The sequence below is a fragment of the Anomalospiza imberbis genome, chromosome 1 (assembly GCF_031753505.1).
Source record: "Anomalospiza imberbis isolate Cuckoo-Finch-1a 21T00152 chromosome 1, ASM3175350v1, whole genome shotgun sequence".
NCBI classification, from domain to species: domain Eukaryota; kingdom Metazoa; phylum Chordata; class Aves; order Passeriformes; family Viduidae; genus Anomalospiza; species Anomalospiza imberbis.
This window is the reverse complement of record NC_089681.1, coordinates 22,732,950-22,753,247: the sequence shown is the minus strand read 5'-3', so window position 1 is coordinate 22,753,247 and position 20,298 is coordinate 22,732,950. Positions and strand designations below refer to the sequence as shown.

General features: G+C 35.5%; 1 protein-coding gene across 2 annotated transcripts in view; it reads left to right on the top strand.

Moving 5' to 3' along the window:
• Nucleotides 1–16,209, top strand: part of MTDH (metadherin) — a 33,953-nt gene extending 17,744 nt beyond the window's left edge. The window contains exons 7-13 of one of the 2 annotated variants that reach the window (XM_068184319.1): nt 523–609; nt 2,395–2,493; nt 4,564–4,688; nt 5,241–5,360; nt 7,756–7,875; nt 11,614–11,770; nt 13,370–16,209. In XM_068184319.1, the coding sequence (XP_068040420.1) occupies nt 523–609; nt 2,395–2,493; nt 4,564–4,688; nt 5,241–5,360; nt 7,756–7,875; nt 11,614–11,770; nt 13,370–13,440 (779 nt within the window). In that variant the 3' untranslated portion in view covers nt 13,441–16,209. The remainder of the gene's footprint in view (nt 1–522; nt 610–2,394; nt 2,494–4,563; nt 4,689–5,240; nt 5,361–7,755; nt 7,876–11,613; nt 11,771–13,369) is intronic. The other variant, XM_068184325.1, reaches the window with a different exon arrangement.
• Nucleotides 16,210–20,298: the final 4,089 nt, after the last annotated feature.

Here is a 20,298-nt window from a genome sequence, read left to right as displayed (position 1 = left end):
AAAAACCACTAGTAGTTTTTACTGGCTATTTCTGCTTATTTTCTGCCTTACATATAACAGCCTAGTATGTCTTCATTTTTAAGCAGTATCTCCTATTCATCAAAAATTGTTCTGAATAACATACACACACACAAATATATATATATTTTTTTAATATATATATACACTATATACTGCAAGCTGTGTTCCATCTACGTGTACTTTTCAAAACTTAATGATTGCAGTAATGGGAGGAATAATAGTATGAGGCTCAAAAAACAATTGACTTCTCTTTTGTGAGAAATTTATATATAGAAAAGGCTGTAAGGGGAAGATGGTCTTGGAAAGCTTGAAAATTGTTTCAAGCTGTGTGTTCATAAAGTCACATCTCTATCAGCATTAATGTCCAGTTATGTAAAATGTCATCATGGCTGCACTAGCCAGTGTTTTTTGAATCCAGTTCATAACTAAATAGCTAAATTTTCAACATTGCCAGCAGTGTGTGATGCTCTTTTTATTTTTTTTCCTCCCCTTCCACCACAGCTGCTTGGAATGTGGATGCAAGGATTAATTCCTCTGAACAGAATTCTACTTCTTTCTCCTCATTTGGATTAACTCCTGGAGTTTCTGGTATGTGTGCCTTTCCAAAGATTTTTCTACTCTCTTCTACTTCACCAGGTGGAATAGAGTTTACCAAGTGATACTAATATGCATGTTCTCATTTTTATTTGAAAATAGTACTGCAAAGAGGCAGAAGACTCTTAAAAAGCTATTTTCCTATGCTGAAATTATGCCATAAAGTAACTGTATTAAGTTGATAATCAAAAGCTAGATCAATCACACAATATTAGTAAGAAGGTGGGAACTAGAGGGGTTTGGAACATGGTGATCTTTGTATGTTCTAACCCAAATCATTCAGTGATTCTGTGATTTCTTATTTTGCCACCTTGTTTGCATGTTAGGTCTAAATAATGGGCATTAGAGGTTGCTCAGCAAATTTCCTTCTAGGAAAGCCCATTTACCCCAGTGTTGTAGAGGATTTGTTATTTGATGATTGAGTTTTTCCCCATCAAGGAACTAAATCGCTACTTTGAAAATATGTTCCATAGGCAGGATTTCAAGTCTTGAGTCTTTTCTCTATATGATAAATGGAAATGCTGAAGGTCTGGGGTTTTCTTTTTTGAAGGGTTGTGTGCTATAGAGTACAAACCTGTCTTCATAATAAATCTTGTGTGTTAAACCACTAACATAAGTCCTACAATGATTTATTATGCAATAAAGGGATCATATGTCAGGTTTTCTGCTCTTGCTTGCTTACACCATGAGCTTGGCATGGCAGGTTTTTTTTCGGAAGTAGCTGACCAAGTGCTTATGCACTTAGGCTACATTTGCTTGTATTGCAGTTTACAGGCTTTTAACTGTTGAACTTAGGCTCAGTGTCCAGCATCTTAATTGTACAGAGAGAGTTTTAATTTTAAAAAAACTCCCAAACCACTACCTGAATCCAAGTTCAGTCGCTAAGCTAAAACTTAGGACAGTTTAGTAAATAAAGTAGGATGGCACACTGAGCTAAGATTCTGCTACAATATCACCATTTCAACTTCGAGAGAAAAATGAAAAAGTGAAGTATATTAGTTTTCTTTTATGCACCTTAGCCAACAATGTTGTAATGCAAAGTGACCACAAAAGAAATGAGAACATGTCCATATTTCTGTCATCTGATGTATCTTTTGCAGAGGTGTATGTAAAATAGAGACACACGTTCTATTCAAACTGAATCTCAGAAGTTTTATCATACTGTAAAATATTAATTTATTTCTTACAATTAGTTTTTGTTTAATTTTTTATGAAATTGGTTTTTTTTTGTTGTTTATTTTTCTGAAAACAGTTATGTTAGATGTGTAACACCTTCTGTTATCATGACTGGCATTGGCCTTAATCTTGTTCATCCTGCTGCTTTTATGTTCTTGAAACCTCTGCTTTAAATGAGAAGTGGATTCTTAGTAATGTATAATTTGCTTGATCCAAATGTAATTAATGAGGTTTCTTTCTAGTGGTGTTTTCTTTTAAGTTTTTCCATATAAGAGGTCTTATGAAAACAGGGTAACAGTTTTATTACCCATAAAATTTCTTCATGTTTTTCAGTTTGAGAAGACTGCTTTTACTCACCCTTCTTATCTCTTTTTGAGTTCTTTTCATGACTTTATTTTGTCTTTCTTCTTCAGCTTCCTTTTTTTCTGAATATACCTTATGCACAAGACCCTACTAATTCTCCTGTCTTCTGCAGTCCTTAAAATCTGACATTTTTCTTTGAGCCTTTTGTCTTCCTTTCCTACTTTGATTGGACTTCCTTCCCCAAGAAAACTTCAGGAAGCTTGCTAACTTACAAGTACAATTTTATTTATTTCCTTTCAGGTTCCAACAGTGAATCAGTTTCTCAGGCTGGTACTTCTGATTTTCAGTGGGATTTAAGTCATGCTCAACCCCCTGTTGATGACGAATGGTCTGGGTTAAGTATGTTCCTCTAAAATGTTCATTAACAAAATGTTAGTTACTGTTAAAGTGTAGTTATTTATATTAGCTACCCTTATTAGACAGTGGTGGGTATCTGAGGAAAAACCTGAAGTACTTGAATTCTGTAAGCTAACAGACAGTTTGAAGGAATTAGAAAGAAGTGTTTTAATAAATTCTGATAGAAAATGGTTAATTTTAGGAAAAATACTTGGTTATTCAAACTCAGAAGTGAGAGAGCTCATGCATTTTAAGGTAGAAAAATCTTTGTAATGAAACAGTCTTGCTGCAAGTGATGAGAAAAATCTACTGCAAGTCTGCAAAATATGTATTTAGTAGATAGAATTTGAGTCAGTTTGTTTTTACATGTTTGTACCTTACTGGAAAGTTAAGGCAACATCAGACTCTTGTATTTAATCTAACTTGCTTTCTCATTTAGCAAACATTAGGAAGCTTTTACATATATAGGAAGTATATACAGGACAGAAATAACTGAAATTACTTGGGAGTTGTAGTAAAGTTAGTGTTTACTCCCCACTTTCTCCTCCCTGTTTATGAAAAAGCATAGTGCATCTCATTAGGCATTGACCTGAAGAATTGTTCCAGAAGTTGACAGAAGCAGCCTTGCATGTTACCTTCTCTCTAAGAACAACTTATTGCAGTTAAATGACTGGAAAAGTGGAATAGATTGATGCAGTCCTTGACTCCACCACTGTTGGCATGACTGCTCTGTTATCAGATAATTTTGAAACTTACCTTTTGTGTTTTATCTAGTTTAAGCATAAAGAAAGCACATTTCAGTTAATCATTTGAAAGTTACCAGTTTTACATTTATCAAAAGCATAATTGATTCACGTGTCTGAGCATAGAATATTTATGGCTGAAGCTTCTGTTTAATAGAATTTTGTCATAGTTGTCAACTAAGAGTACACTAACAGAAGTGGGCAAATGCAAGTTTAGGCCAAAGTGATACACAGATATACCCTGCTGCTTTATCAGGATAAGAAAACTAACTGTATGTACAAATATTACTAGTTTTTATTATTACTAAGAATGGAATTTTTTTTCTTAAGCAACTACTGAGATGGCAGTAGGTAAACTAAAAAGTGTTGAATAATGTTTTTCAAATCAGTAAATTTTAGCATCTGAAGTAGGTGTCATTAAGATAATATTTTTATTAGGAAAGTTTCTAACTATTCTAAATGTTCTAACTAATCTTAAGATCTCTTAATGTATTTTTGGCTTCATAATGTTTGCCAATAAATTTAATTGGATTTATTACTGCTCTTTATTTTGACTTTATTTTCATTTGTTTAAATTGAATGCCACCATAGTTGGTAGGCCAAATTTGCCTGTTCTTCAATTTGATATGGGCTGGGGGGGAGAAATATTTGTGATAATATAAATGTGAAATAAAAATGCAGTCTTTTACAATGTGTTCTGGTTTAAAATCGGCTTGCTGCAACTTGCCTCTAAACAGACAGTCTAACGCTTAGTTCTTCCCTTCTGATATTTTGTTTTTATGCAACTGACCCTTTGAACCTATCATTCCATCATAAATGAATAATAACAAAATAGAGTATGGGCTTAAGAATCTTAGGAAAAAAATATTATTAAAAATGGCAAAGTTACAAGATTACTTGAATGAGTAAGATTTACAGTTTCAGATATCACTTGTAAAGGAATATTACCAAGGCAAGATTGATCAGTGTTACGGTTCATCCTAATTTTTTCACCAGCTAGAAAGAAAATACAGAGAACTGCTTAAGATAGATAACAACTCTTAAATTTGTTCCTCTTCACATAGTTTAGAAAAATGTCTTGAAGCAACTGCATCTAGCTAGCTGCTGCTGTGATTAGGCTCTGTAAAATCACTGTCATACTTGTTACTTTAAAAAGTCCTCTACTTATCAATAAAGTATTTACCGTTTTTTTCAGAAAGGCAGGGAATTACTATTTATATCTTGATATCAAGTGGATATATGTGTAGGGTTTTTTTTTCATTTTTTAACTGGAAATGAACACCTGTAGAGTAAGGCAATATTCCTGAAAAAAATCTTTTAATCTTTGTAGATGGACTTTCTTCAGCTGATCCAAGCTCTGATTGGAATGCACCAGCAGAAGAGTGGGGAAACTGGGTAGATGAAGAAAAAGTTGCTTCTGTTCCTCAGCGTGAAGAGAGATCTGATACTCAGAAGGTAAAAGGTGGTATTTTCTCCTTAGGTCCAGGACTTTGGCCTTAGCACTGCCATTTCTTAAAGTAACATAAAGGGTAATGCTAAAGGTAATCTCTCATCACAATTACACTGATAAGAATAGCACGACTGTGTTTGCTCTGTACACAGAGAAGGAAAACACTGAACACTGCTGAGAAGAGAGAAATCAGCTCCATCTTAAACTTTTATGTCTTGCCAGAATTATAAGGACTACATTATTAGTATAGACTGGGAGAGTTTAGATCTGTTTTTATAAATACTTCTTGACAATATTTAATTCACACTATGAAAAACAGCATTTCCATGCTGCTAGTGCCTGGTGGTCTGTTGCCTTTTCCATTCCCAAGTCCTCTACCTGTACTATCAGATGGCGTGTAAAGAATGTGGTCTTTCTAGAATGAACTGAATAGATAAGATTGTGTTCATTTCCACTTGTATATGCAATTCCTTATGGCTATTGATTTATGTTTGGTCTATACAAGGTATGTTTCATTGTCATTTTAAATGCTAAATACCTTCTGTTCCCATATGAAGATTTCAGATAACGAAAGAGAAAAAGCAGAGCAAATTCTTCAGAGTTCTACAAGTGGCAAATCCAAGAAAAAGAAGAAGAAAAAGAAGAAGCAGGGTGAAGAAGCCAACTGTCCTGCCCAGGTAATATCTTAGTGGTTTAAAAGGTAATTGCAAGGAATTCACAAAACGGCCTTACCTTTGGCTATCAGCATCTTGAACAAAAATTATTTTTGGGAAATGAAATTCTTTGTGGGATTGGATTCTGTACAATTTTTTCTCAAGAGTTAAGGTAATTCTTATTTTACTAGTATTTCCTTAATTTGTTGTATTCATAAGTTGAATGTGGGATAATCTGTATTTTTGCTGGATTTATGAAAAGCACAAAGTACATGGAAATTATTTATCCCGAATTACTTATTTTCTGTCAAATCTGGATTATGTACTGTTGGGATGCTTCCAGGTAGAATTGTCCTCTGCATGGGAAGCCTTTTCCTCATGTCCTTTGAAAGACAGCTGCTTTGGTGAATACAGCTAGTGAATATAGGAGAATTAAAGAAATTGAAGTTTTCTCTTAAGCTGTCTTCAAGTACAATTATGTGAGAATATAATGGTTTTCTGAAGTACTGTTTTAATCTGATTTATGTGAAATGGTAAATGCCAGTGCTTCAAGCTCAGTTGGTGGAGCTATTCAGTGAGTCAGATTTCAATGAGGGAAAGAATATTTTCAAACTGAGGATGGTTGGAGTTTTCTGTGTTACTTAAATAGCTTTTGAAGAATTGCATTAAAGCAGATATGTAAAAATAGCAAAAGCAGATTGCACTTCACATGGCAATTGAATCATGTTTGAATAGATGAAACAAGTACTTTGCTAAAGGGAGAAAGCTTTTAATATCAGAATGCATCCTGCTTGTGTTTATTGTGACAGCCTTTCATAGTTTACATTCTTTACAGTTATAGAATGACCTATGTTCAGTGGAATCTCATTGGATATGATTGATTTAGAGAGGAAAAGCAAAAACTTAAGTCACACTTGCTTTGGATTTGCTTTCAGGGTTATCATATATTCAGTTTCTTTAAAGTTGTAAAACATTAAATTGCTGTTACAGGAAATTTTATTTTCAAGTTGTCTGTGCAGAGGTGGAGCTTGTGTTGGTTTCACTTGTTTCTTTTGAGGCAAATTCAGTCTGGGAGCACTAGGGCTGCAGCTTTTTTTTTTTTAATTGAAATCTGTTCTGGTCTCTGCTATGACTCTAAGTCAAGATTAATAAGTTATGATTAATAGGTATTTGTGAGTGTCCTACATGAATCTTGAGGTCAGTGAGGGCATTCTGAACTTTTTCGCATTGCTTGTGAGCTGTTTTTTAAATTACGTATGTCAGGTAGAGTCCTACTTTCTATATTAATGTAATCAGATTTTTTATTCTACTCATTGTTCTCCAACCGTTCCAATTTTGTTACTTTTTCTTTCAGCCCATCAGTCTATGAAGTAATCAGTTTTTACAGATAAGAACTTACCTGTATTAAATTTTTGTGTAGAATTGGGAGTTTTCTTGACAGGAGCAGACTGAACTGCTCACAGAAGCTACCCTTGTCATAACAGTTTAGTAACTTGATTTGCCAGTCTTACTTCAAACTCATTTAAAATTTGTATACTTATCCTCTAAAAATGGAAAACGTTCATTTAAACATCTTCATCTTTCTCATTGATTATACTTAAATGTTCACACTCATTTCTAGACTTCAGTGTTTGTTAAGGCAGTAGAAGCCAACTGAAGAGCTTAGAGTAAGCCAGTATGTATTCTTTCCTGGCAGGAATCAGACTTAGGCTGTGACTGCATTTTCTAAGGAAATAAGTGAGGGAACAGTGTTTCCAGTTTAAACTCAGAGACCTCTTCACGACCACAGGATTCTTCTAGTGCCACTAACAAGTGTAACTACTCTAATTCCACATTTAAAATGAAAACTTTCCACTTTAACCACTCCTTTAAGGAGTAAAGGTTGAGACTCTTGGATACTTTGGATATATTTTCATTTTCTGTACTGAGGGTTACTTCACAAGCATTATGGTAAACTAAACTGAGTTGCAAAAATATTGAAGTGTAATAAGGATAGAAAACTATACAGCTTGCATTTAAAACTTGTAACAAAGCACAGAACCAAGAGCAGTCAAGTGTCATTGTGATACTTTTGCAAAGTGTGTAGAGTAAATTCATTTTAATTTCACATTCTTATAATTTAACAGAAGTATGAAGTGCAGTTCATTCTGAGATTGGGATTTTTGTTAGTATGCATGAAGCATCCTGCGTTCTGGGCTTTATTGGATTCTATGGGTATTTCTTTATTATGTTGTTCTATACATTTTGAGTGTTAGCATAGGCTAGAATGAGCCCATTCAATTAGTTCAATTATTCTTTTTGATTTTCTGAGTTATAGAAGCTGATTATGGCAACAAAACTCATTCACAGGGGAGGAGAGTCGGAACTTGACTGCAAACACAGGCTCTTCTTTTTTCCCTTCCTACCCCCCTTTTTGTAGGATGCTGAAGAACTGGATAGAGAAGCTGGAGAGCAATTTCAGGCGGATACCTCAAAAGTTCAAGCACAGCAGGAAAGAGCTTTTTCTTTGAAGACCATAAGTACTAGTGAACCAGCTAAGGTAGGGATGCAAAATTTGATTTATGTTATAATTTGATTTGGAAGTGCTCAAGTCATTTGACCCAATAATTTGTGTAGATAAGGTTACAGTAGGAATACCATTTCAGGCTGTATGTTTATGAATATAAAGGAAATGGAACAGTTGAATTCTAGGTAGAGGTCAGTTATGAGTTTTAAAAAATGGTTTAAAACTTGGAAATGTAGAAACCTAAGAACTAATAGGCCTGAGAACAAGACTAATGACATATTCTACTGTTTCATTGCAACAGAATGAAGTGTTACTAACTTAATATATTCTGACTTAAATGCAGTCTAAAATTGATTTTTGATAGCTGTACTGAGCTTAATGGCTGAATAAGAAAATATTTTATTTGAACCAATTTACAAACTGTTTGCTTCAGCTCACAGTTGAAACATATTCTAGACAATACAAATTCTCTTTCAATCTTTCTCCAAACAGCAGCTTTCTTAGGTACTGCTACCCTACGAAGCATCACATTCTAGGAAGGTGTAAAATACTTAATATTTCTAGTGGCTTTGATTTTTGTTTTTTATTTCCATAAAGCGTGAACAACACTAGTGACACAGCAGTTCGGTACCAGAGAGTATATGTCAGAATACTGAGATTTAATTTTTAATTGCTAAGCATTAGTTTCATAAAAATAATGAGGTCGTAAGAGTCAAATGAAAACATGAGTGAAATATTTTACAAGGGGCTGCAAGTTACCAAATAAGAAGTGCAGAAGTACTTTTAAATAAATACAAATAAATAATAATACAAATAAAAAGTGCAGAAAATGCCTTGAAAAGCACATTCAGACGTACTTAAGGCTTATCAAAGTAGAGCTTTACTATAGTTATTTGCTACAACTGATTAATTTAGATCAGTTCAACTTGATTAATCAAGGTTGGCAACAGCTGCCTATTGTATCTGAATAGTGTATTGTTGGGTTTTGTGGTGGTTTTTTTGAAGCTGTATTTGAAAAGAAATCTGCCTGTGTATGCAAGTGGCTTTATTCCTGGAAGTGTGATTTTTTTTTTGTTGTATTTTAGAGGCTTTAGTTGAAAATGTGTAGACAGAAAACTTGGATTGTGACATTAATGTGGCAGGTTTTTGACTTGTAGAAAAAGGCATAATAGTGCATCCTGGAAGACTACAGATTCTGCTGTTCAGAAATCTAAATTGATTTGAAAAATATCTGCAGTTAATTTTTTTCACAAGCTGTCAGCAGTGCCAAAATACAAGCCCAGTTTCAGGAGATTTTGCTCAGTGCTTTACTGTTTATAATCACACCCAACTTCCTAGGTGATTTGATGGCATCAGCATCTCATGTAGACCTACACTGCACTGTTTTTGAGGGGCTTGAGTGCTTCTGTTACTCTTGAATCTTAAATTCAATCTGTTTATAGATGTGTCTGTGTATAGTTGTGTAAGTGGTAACTGTGAAACAAGGTGTGTTCTGTATTAAACTTGGTGTGGGGGCAAAGGACAAACAAAATCATTACTAACATTCTCTGAAACTGGACTTGATAAAGGACAACTTGTGAATTGTTGTACCTGACTGTCAGTCTTTATCAAGTCTCCTTAACATCAGGTTTGGCTTCGTTGCAATTTCACACACACAAAGTTGATTTCCAATATTGTTTGACTTGGCTGTTGTAAAAAGTTTTAGAAACAGACTGTGACTGATGTGTGAAACGGATGACTTGAGTTTCCAAGGTAGGTAGTTTAGTCTTAAGAAAATGCTCCAAAACATGAGAATTAAATACAGGGAAAAATAAACTGAGTACAAAGAAGTTGTTCTTTAGTATATCCTCATAAACATCAGAAACAGCTGAATGTTGAACCTTGTGTTTCACATCACAGTATCTGGTGATGGTATTTCCCCCATACTCTACATTGGGCTGCATGGAAACCTTTTGGCTTTTATCAACAAGCACAAGTTTTAAATGAAGAGAGATACTTGGAAAAAGAAGTAACAGTTTGACAAGTCACTACTTCATTATTGAATCATAGAATTATGCACATAACTATTTATATTATCTAATAGGCTTTATTTGTTGTTTCAGGCCTTCTTTCTGAATTAGCAGAGAATATCCTAGCAAAGAGTAGTATCCATTTTTTAATGTCTTCATCACTACCCACTTTCCTGTATCCAAAATTCAGACAGAAGTATATGGGAAAATTTCCAGATAGTGTTGTATGTATTTGTATCATTACATTTGCAGTAATACTGCACGCTGTAACACTCAAGCTGCAACATGTTTATTAGTCAACCTGAGACAGCTGAGCTATTAAAATCTTAATTGAGTTGCTTTACCTGCTGGTCAAGTGTGACTGTTCTAACAAAACTATGATACCATACCTGAATTGATTGCCTTGTACTAGAAGATTTATGTCCTCCTTTGTTTTAGAAATCACAGTTTGTTAAGTTAATTTATTTATGTCACTGATGATTGCTAACTATTAGACAACATTAGAATTGGCTAAGTTTGGAATTCCTCTAGCGTGGGAGTTCATTTTATCAGCATGATTGATGTATAAAAAAATTTGAGATTACTAATTTTTCAGTAGAGTGAGAGAAATGCTGCAATTATGGATATTAAAAAAGTTTGTTTCAGTTGATGTGTAAGAGCACAGCAAACTATTCATGGAAGGTTAGAGAACTTCTATCCTTTAAACTAATATATTGGGGTTTTTCAATTAAAGTGGTTTAACTTCTTGCTTAGTATGATATGATTAAAAAATAAATTTGTATCTTTTTGCTCTCTTGAATGTTCTGGCTAAATTTGTGAGGTGCTTACATTATAGTGATGGAAGCAGTAAAAACTGGTGATGTAGGATCTGTACATCTGCATCCAAGGATGTAGACTTCAGTATTTGGTTTTCATAGTTCCAGGTCTTGGCTATTGTGACACAATTACAGCTATGATTTCTTAATAACATCTTAAAGTTTGAGGTTTATTGCTTGGTGATATGATGTGTTCTAATACATTCTTTTTTGAAGCCTTTTGTCATTTGGTGACTTAGTGTGGGATCTTAAGTTTTTTATGTTCTGACTTTCCTATTGGAATGTCAAACTTTTTTTTCCTGTTTTGCTGTGATTTAATTACAATAAGTGCTACACACTAAGGTATTGTTATATTTTGTCTCAGTAGTGGGAACCTTCAAAATCAACTAGATAACTGAAAAATACTACAAGTACCTTTTACTTGGCAGTTATTTCTGCAGTAAGTTCCACTGAAATACTTGCTGGCTGCTTTTGCCAGTATTTGTTATTTTATAAGCATACAGAGTGTTTTGAGTGGTTTATAGGAATGACTGGAGATGCAATTTGTTTTGGGTTTGAGTTATCTATTTGGTCCTATTTAACTTGTCTGCTTATATTGCGACCAAATGTATATGTGTCACTGTTTCACATCTCTGTAGAATATTCTAGAATCCTTTTAGGGTCTTGGTGATTTATAGATTGGTCTGCCTTTCTTTGCATGGGCTGTATTTTAAGAATTAGTGTCGTTTATCTTTGCTTGTATGCAATTAAAAATGTTGGCACTAGATGGCAGTCATAGTATTAACAGCCTCAATTTAAAATTTTTAAGGATTTTAATATTGGCTTCATTTTTCAATGACATCTTCTCAGCAGCTGCTAAGTGTACTGCTAAAATAACACCACTTAAGTGTTTGCTTTTATATTACTTAAAAAACTTTTAGAAACTCTTATTTTTGTTTCTCAAATAGTCTGAGGAGGCTCCTTCACATGCTGTTTCTACTGAGCCATCTGTAATTGTATCAGAGAGCAATTCTGACAAGATTGCTTCCCAAGTGCCACAGATGCTGCAAGAGACAGAAGTTTCTAGTCCCAATATTAAGCAAAACAGTGTGCCTCCTCCACAGAGTAAGTATCTCTCAGTGCAGTTTATTTGTCTGAAGTTAGGATTTACTTTTTCCATGGAGTGTTGTCAGAATGCTTTGCCCTGGGATTTGAGTTTAAAGTGCCATATGAAATCATTGTGACTTATTTATACATCTTGCCATATTTTTTACTTTATTAAAGTTAATACTACCTTAATATTTTAGTTTTCTTTGTGATGAAAAATTGGCTTCATATGCTTGGATGACTGAAAATGTCCGTTGGACTTGTCCGGTCCTTAAGAGACATTTGGATGTACTCATCACCATTGGGACTGGAGCTCGGTGCTGTGACTAAGGAGTTCTGCCAACATTGTTTCAAAGGGCTGCTTGCAAGCCTTCAGTGGAGAACAGATGGTTCCTGACATTGCAGTTGACAGAATATTTAGCTACCAGAAATTTGGGGAAAAATACAAATAATCCGATTTTCAGCCTACTAAGGTCTTTTGATTTCTCAGTTTAACTCATTAGCATATTTTCCCATATGCTTCCATGTAATCATAGAGGGAAACAGTTGCTTATTTGGGAGTAGAAAGGTATTGGATGGAGTTATTTTTGAAGTCTAACAGCACATAGATCTGGCTAAATTGCTGCAGGTATATTGGTTTTTGAAAATAATGCTGTGCCCAGAAATGTCAAATGTACCCTCTGTTGTATTTGACAAAAGTGTTCGTACTCGAAAGCATTTGCAGTACTCACACAGTAAAACAGGAAATTTAGAAGGGAAGTGAGGATGTGAAAGGTATTGCTTGGGAAAAAAAATGCTTTGATTCAGATTCTTAAATAAAATTAATAAATACTGACAATCCATAATAAGTTGCTGGCTAAGTGTTGAAGTACTAAATGAATTGTTAATGACTGCAGAAGAAACATGATGACTTTATAATTACAAAATCTCATTCAGCTGCATTAATTGGCTTCTTGGCTTTGAACACATGAAATGATGGCATATATTCAAGTCGATGTATCAACTTAGAACTTTTTGTTCTGGTTCTAAAATATGAAATCTTTTGTGATTGATTCGTGTCTCAGCAACTGAGAGAACATCTCATATTGTACATCTCAGTATGTACAATACTTAACATTTTTTACCACTTTTGGCAGCCAGGATGTTTTAAAGCAGTCTGTTTTATTAAGAACGTAGTGCTTCTGTATTGGATTATGGGTTCCATGTAACCACATCTTTACATAGTTCAGTACTTCTAAAAACTACTCATATGTAGTGGTTAAAAGCAGTATAATCTGGTAAAAGTGAGCATTTAATGTCAGTTGTGTACATGTACATTATTTCTAGGCTAGAAAATAACAATTATTCTACTGTAAATAATACATTTGCAAAATGAATGACTTTTGACATTTATCACTCTAAGTACTTATGGGGTAAAAAAGTAGGATGAAATTGGCAAGCATTGTTTTAGATGCATTTCAAATGAAATTACTTTCATTTGAAGCAGGTTAATAAAACTTCTAGCTGATTGATTTGAATCACTTTGTAATAATACAGTGTGTGTTATCCAGGATTTTAAAAGCCAATTCTGTGTAAATGTTCTCTATCCTAACACTATAATAATGTTTTGTCTTATAGCAAAGTCTGAAGAAAGCTGGGAATCTCCCAAACAAGTTAAAAAGAAGAAAAAAGCAAGAAGGGAAACGTGAACTTCCTAAGATGGACATGTGTTGCTGAATATTGTCATGAAGATCATGCTGTTTATGCAATAATTTGTGAACATGTACAGAATTTTATATAAATTTGAAACAATTTTTAAAAACAGAACTGCTGTGAACACAAACATCTTTAAAAAGGAATCAAATGAAAGTAACTTTATGATATAGCAAACAGAACATGCTACATTTGAAAGACATTCTGAAGAGTCTGTTTTTCCAACTTTTGGAGAGAGATCTTAATTAAAAAAAAAAAACTGGTTTTACAACACAGTGCCCTGTTTACAACAGATTATACTCTCATCTACAGCTGCGGATAAAATATTAATTTCAAGGAAGGGTTTTATGTAAAAATAATTGTCTGTACAATAATGGGTGTTTCTTGCCTCTCTTACGAGTGATGCATTAGAAGCACAGAATGTCAACCATTTGAATTTGTTTCATGCCTAAATCAAAGTGCTTTGATTCAATACATAATCTGCCATATCTATACAGTAAGTTGGTTAGCAAGTCTGCTAGCTATCGCAGGAATCACAAGTGCAAATCATTAACCATTTGTACAGTCAGACCTTCATGGTTTATTTTATGAAGTTAACACAATAAAACTGCTTTGGGTTAAAAGTTTGAGAATGTGATTTGAAACTTGAGTATGGTTCATGAAGTTATTTTTTATAATGTCTATTACCTTACTTGAATTATTGAAGATAACAGTATATTTTTAAGAATGCGGTGATGTGCATAAAATTGGTTATCTTTTTCATTCCCTACAGTTCTTGGTTGATTCAGGATCCCATCTAAAAACTATTCTTTCAACTTCTAAACTCATGAAATGAACTGAAGTCAAATTTCCCTTCTCCTAACACTTGTTGACTTACCATACCCAATTCTGTTGTCTACATTATTAAAATGCTGAAGAAATCAAAGTGAATTTTTCACTCACAAATTACTTGGATTTCAGAGATCTGTTGGAGAACTGGAGTAGCTTCAGACAGCTTTAATTGACATTGTCAAAAACAGTTATCAGGAACACATTTTTTTACTGCCTTAACCTGTAGTATGTAGAATGTGTTTAGACTTCTGGACAGGAGTTAGTGTTTTTATATTTAAAAAAAAATTAAACAAGTGAAGCAGTTGTAAAATAAAGACCATTTCCCACTTGAAACTGTTAATTAAAATGGCATTGAAGATGTGTTGTCATTTTCAGGCACTGTAATGAGGTGGTATTAAACTGGAGATGTGTTTGTGTCTGTAAGGTACATGCTCAGCCATGTGCACTGTAAATAACCTTTACAAAAATTGGTTTGCTAAGGATGGTATTTAACATCACTGGTAAGTGCAGTTAGAGTCAGGATCATTTTCAAATAATTGACTTCTGGTTTAGTGGCACAAACAGAATTGTTAACAGCTGTAACACATGGTACTGATCAACAATCTTGCACTCTTACTGTACTCAACTGCAGTTTGACAGTATTGCAAGGCAAGAGCAGATAATGCAGCAAGCTGGGTTTAATTGTACTGAAAATGCACCTGCTAAATGGAGAGCTTTCCTAATAAATGGATACTAACTTGCACAGGTATTAACTCCTGTATGTAAGGAACATGACACTCTAAATTGATCTCTTAAAATAAATTGAGCATATTGATGGTATTGATTTATTTACTGGGAGGGAGTAATGTTTAAGAGTGATATTTGTCATGATTCATGTGAAATAAATTTAGAACTGAAGTACGCCTTTTTAAGGAGTATCTTAAGGTAAACATGAAAAATAGGATATTATGAAATCATGCAGAGTCCTTTGCATGTAAATAATGTTATAATTTTACTTGACTTTACTATAAAGGTTAAAAAATACCCTTTGAATTCAGGTTTTTAATGTATGTCTGAAATCTGTTTCCATTATGTATGTTATGCTACGAGCCTCTTTTATAGAAAATACAAAGATTTTATGTAATGAAAGAGACTGCCCCCAAGGACTTTCACTGCATAAATTCTTTTATTTTTCTCTTGAAAATAAAATCAGTGATATTTCTGGGTTAGTCAAATATCTTGTCATTCTGGAAAAAGAAACAAACTAGCTAAAACATAGGAACCCTGCTAACTAGCTGCTACTGCTAAGCAGGGTCACATAGCCTTCCTTTCAAAATGTTGTTACCTATTTAGCAGCACCTCTTAATGTTTTCTTAATATGCAGTTTCAATGTCTTAGAAAGCAAAACTTGCTTTATTTGACATTCATTGAAGAGGTAGTAACTCTATTTCATATTGTCTATAAATAGAAACTTGGTTATCTATGTACTGTCATGTTTCTATGATTCAAGCAGTGGTTAGTCTTAATGATACACTGAATCCAGATGTTGGTATTTGGGTAGAGCAAAAAAACCCACCATTTTAAAGGAACTTAATCTTTATTTTTCCTTTTTTCTTTTTTCTGTTGCTGTTGAATGCATGGAATGGTTTCATAAATCCAATATGTTGTTTTTTTCTAAATACTCTGGAATTATTTGTATGTGTAATTTAAACTTGTGATGATGTGTAATTGGATAGCCATGGCATATTTTTATTTCCTTTGTGGGGAGGGGAAGGTGTACAGAATTCATATGTGCTTGTTACAAAGGTAACTGTACATTGGTTTGGAGGGGGGTGAAAACTGTATTTCTGATGCCCTTTCAGAAGTCTAAAGAAAAAAGTGCAAGTGAAGAGCACTACTTTAATATTTACTAAGAAAGAATGTACATATTAAAAGCATTTCAAAATTTATAGAAATATTGCTAGTACTGTTGTGTTGTAACTGAATTGTCTCTCATTTGAAACTGCGCTATTAATAGTTCCTAGCCATGGGATTATCTTGTGAATAAGGCTTTTGAGAAGTGCAGACATCAGAGTACATGGTTTAAGCAAACTTTCATCTAATAGTTGCTGTGCCTTTAACTCAACTAGATTGCTAGACATGATTTCAGTTGTTTAAAATTACAGGTCCCTCACGGACACTTGTACCTGTGAGTCTCCTCCTGGTGACCACTGAGTAAAAATTAGCAGTTCTGGTTTTTCAGGCCAGTACTAAAAGATTTCTTCATTGTTCTGCTGTAACTGGAAGGAGACAAAGCCTGAAAATTTTAATTGCTTCTTAAAGTACTCTGCTAAAAACATTTTATTGTTAAAATTCTGAGTGAATTACTTCATTTAAGAATAAGGAGCATCAACCAAATGAATGTGGGGGAGAAGGAGCAGGAAGGGCTGTGTGACTGATAGTTCTTATCTTGAAAGTAATGTAGCAACACAATGGATTTTGCTCACTGCAGGACTAACAATTGCTGTTAGTTTGGATGGTTGTTGGGAGCAAGGTGGGATGATTTGTGTTTCTTCATGGGTGGGGGGTGGGAATTATTGTTGGTTGTGTTATGTATCATGTTATTAATGATTCATGGGTTGTTCCTGCTGAAACTTAGTTGCATTACAAAAATTGTCTGATTTCCATAGTGGGTCCTTCAGTTGAGGAAACTATTGAGCTTCTGCTCTTTTAATTTCTGGCTATTTGTACCAAGCTGAAGGTTTCTGGTTCACTGAAAATTGTTTTTTTTTAACTGAAACTGTGATGTCTTTAATGTATTTGATGATGTATTTAATATTCAGTTTCCTGAAAAGTGCATTTAAAACTCTTAACATGAAACTCATGGTTTCAGGAATTCATAGAATACTCTTTAAAAAAACATGCTTAGGAACATCTGCAACTGTAAAGCGCATTTGCTGTCTTATTTATAGCATTAAGTGATCCCTTAACTTGGTTTATTATTTTTAATTCAGTCCATGATAGAGGGTAAGTCATAGATCACTCAGAACCAGATTGCCACAATGAACTCAAAACTGACTAGATATGAGGTTGTTCCCTGTTTCCTCACAGATAGGAAGTCCTGTATTAACAGCATTTCCACTTAGCTGATCGATAGACTCTAACTTAAGTGATTCTGTATTTCAAATACCTGGTGAAGTAAAAACCAAATACATTGTTAGTGAGGTGGGTTTTTTCAGAGGCTGTTCTGACAAAGGCTGCCACAGTTTGCTTTTCATGACTGCTCTTTCCTTGGCCAACCTTACCTATGTAGCTAACAAAATCATGCTTTGAGCTATGTCTGCAAACAAAGCTCCAGATGGGAGAGAATTCCTCTATGATGTGATTCTGTAACTTGGACTTTCTCTCAAACAGCCAGGCTTTAATGTGTCTTTTGAAGAGGCTTGGGACCTGGGAGACCAGTGCCTTCCTGAGCCAGTTAGCCAAAAGAGTAGGAGCTGCATCAACTGCTGTCCCTCTGCTGCTGAGGGGCTGAGTGACTAGGCATAAAATCTAAGGACATATGCAAGCTTTGCTTCTGCTCTCAGAAATCTTCAAAGGCACCGTGAATGATCAGTAACCTCGCATTTTCACCTGTTCACAGAGGCAGCTAGTGAACGTGGAAAATACCTGCAGCCATATCTGAAATCACTGCGGTGTTAATTGTTTTCAAAAAGGGACAGATTCCAGGAAAAGCTTCCCTGGAGGATAAAGAAGCTAATGATTGCTGGGATTTTCTCAAGAATGCTCTCCTGAAAGCGCAAAAACAGTTCATGCCCTTTAAAGATAAGAGATGTAGGAGGACCAAGAGCCCCCTTGGCTTAACTGTGAGGTTCTGAGTCTACTCAAAAGCAAAGCATACCAGAGATGGAAATGTGGATAAATACCCACTGAGAACTATGTGGACGTTGCCAGGGTGTGCAAAAATGCAGTTAGAAAATAAAAGGCTCAACTCCAATTGAATTTGGTCAAGGTGTCAAAAAAATACAAGAACAGGTTCTTTGGGTATAAAAACAGCAAGCAGAAAGAGAAGACAACTACTGTCCCATTGATAAACAGGGCAGGAGAATTAGTCACTGGTAACACTGAAAAGGCAGAGGCTCTCAACAGTTCCTTCACCTCTGTCTGCACCAGCACTGCTGGGCCCCTGGCCTTGGGACCAAAAATCCAGGCTGCTGCAAACACAGATCCAGCAGTGGGGGGTGAGCTATTACAGGAGCCAACCTTGCAAGGCTGCTCTCCATCATCTTTGGGAAGTTGTGGACTTCAGGGTATGGCAGAAGACTGAAAAAGGCTAATGTACCCCCATCCACAAGAATGGCTTAAAGGAGGATCCCAGGAAGTTTAGGCCCATCAATCTTGCTTCAGTCCCTGGGAAAATTATGGAACAAAACATTCTGGTAGCTATCACAAGTCAGATGAGGCACAGGATTGGGAAAAGCCAGCATAGATTGACTAAGGACAAATTGAGCTTGACAAACCTGGTCACCCTCTGTAACAAAGTAAGCTGCTTGGTTGATGTGGGCTGGGTGGTGGATGTTGCTTCCTGGATTTCTCCAAGGCTTTCATTATGGTTTCCCACAGCCTCCCTCTGGAGAAACAGATGGGCTGTGGTGTAGATGAGTGCTCCTTGTGGTGGTGGGAACTGGCTGAGAGGCAGCACCCAGAGGGTGCTGGTAAATGGCTCCTCTTCAAATGGGCAGTGTGGCACAAGTGGGGTCCCCCGGGATCGATGTCAGGCCCAGCGCTGTTTAATATCCTCATAAAGTGATTGGGAAGATGGGATCAAATGTACCACGATGAAGTTTCCCAATGATACCAAACTGAGTGGGAAAGTGGACACTTTGGAAAAGAAAGCCACGCTGCAGGAAGATTTGGATAGGCTGGAGAGTGGCTAACAAGAATCTGATGAAGTCCAGCAAGGGCTACCATCAGATGTTGCACCTGGGAAAACATAACCCAGGTGTGCAGCACGGGCTGGCATCTCCCCAGCTGGGGAGCATCTCTGTGGAAAGGGATCTGGAGATCCAGGTGGACAATCAGATCAGCATGAGCAAACAGTGCTGTGCTGGCACAGAAAGCCAATGGGGTGCTGGGCTGCATCACAAGGGCATCACCAGCAGAGATCCAGGAGTCATTGTCCCACTCTGCTCAGTGCTCATCAGGCCACACTGGAATACTGTGCTCAGTTTTGGTCCCTGCTGTGCAGAAAAGATGTGGACAGGCTGGAGAAGGTCCAGAGAAGAGCCACAGACTGGGAAGCCTGTTAGAGGGGAAAAGGCTGAGAGAACTGGGTTTGTTCAGCCTTGAGAAAAGAAGGCTTATGGAAGACCTTATCACCATGTTCCACTTTTTAAAGAAAAAATGGAGACCCCCTTTTTACAAGAAGCCACATGGAAAAGACAAGGGATAATGGGTACAAGTTATTCCTGAGGAGGTTCCAATTGGACATATGGGGAAATTTTTGCACAAAGACAATCAGCCATTAGAATAATCTCCCCAGGGAAATTGTGGATTTCCCCAACACTGGAGAGTTTTGAGATCTGGCTGAATAGATTGCTGGGCCATCTTGTCTCAACTGTGCTTTTGCCAACAAAGATTGGATCAGATGAACCTTGTACTGTACTTTAAAACAAACAAACAAAACAAAACAAAACAAAAAACAATGGCACCACCAAATGCCATAAAGCTGGTCAGATACTTTATTGTTTGATTGCAGTAAAATTATGAACAGAAAACAGATTACAATAAAATTCTACATCACTGCTACCTGTCTTTCTGTAAGTGGTTTGGGTTTTTTCCTGTGGTATGCATAAAATGCACCTCAAGAATTGTATTTCTATCAATCAAATTCTGCAGTTACCAAGGTGATTTTCTCCAGAAGTTTGAGATTTTTTCAGGTCCAGGTTCTTCAAAGACTCTACTGCTTTAAGTTACTGCAGTGTTAAACAGTATCCTTTTCATAACCACCGCCATATGGCTTCTGAATTACAGAAAAATGCAATCCATCAGTGATAGTGTGAGGG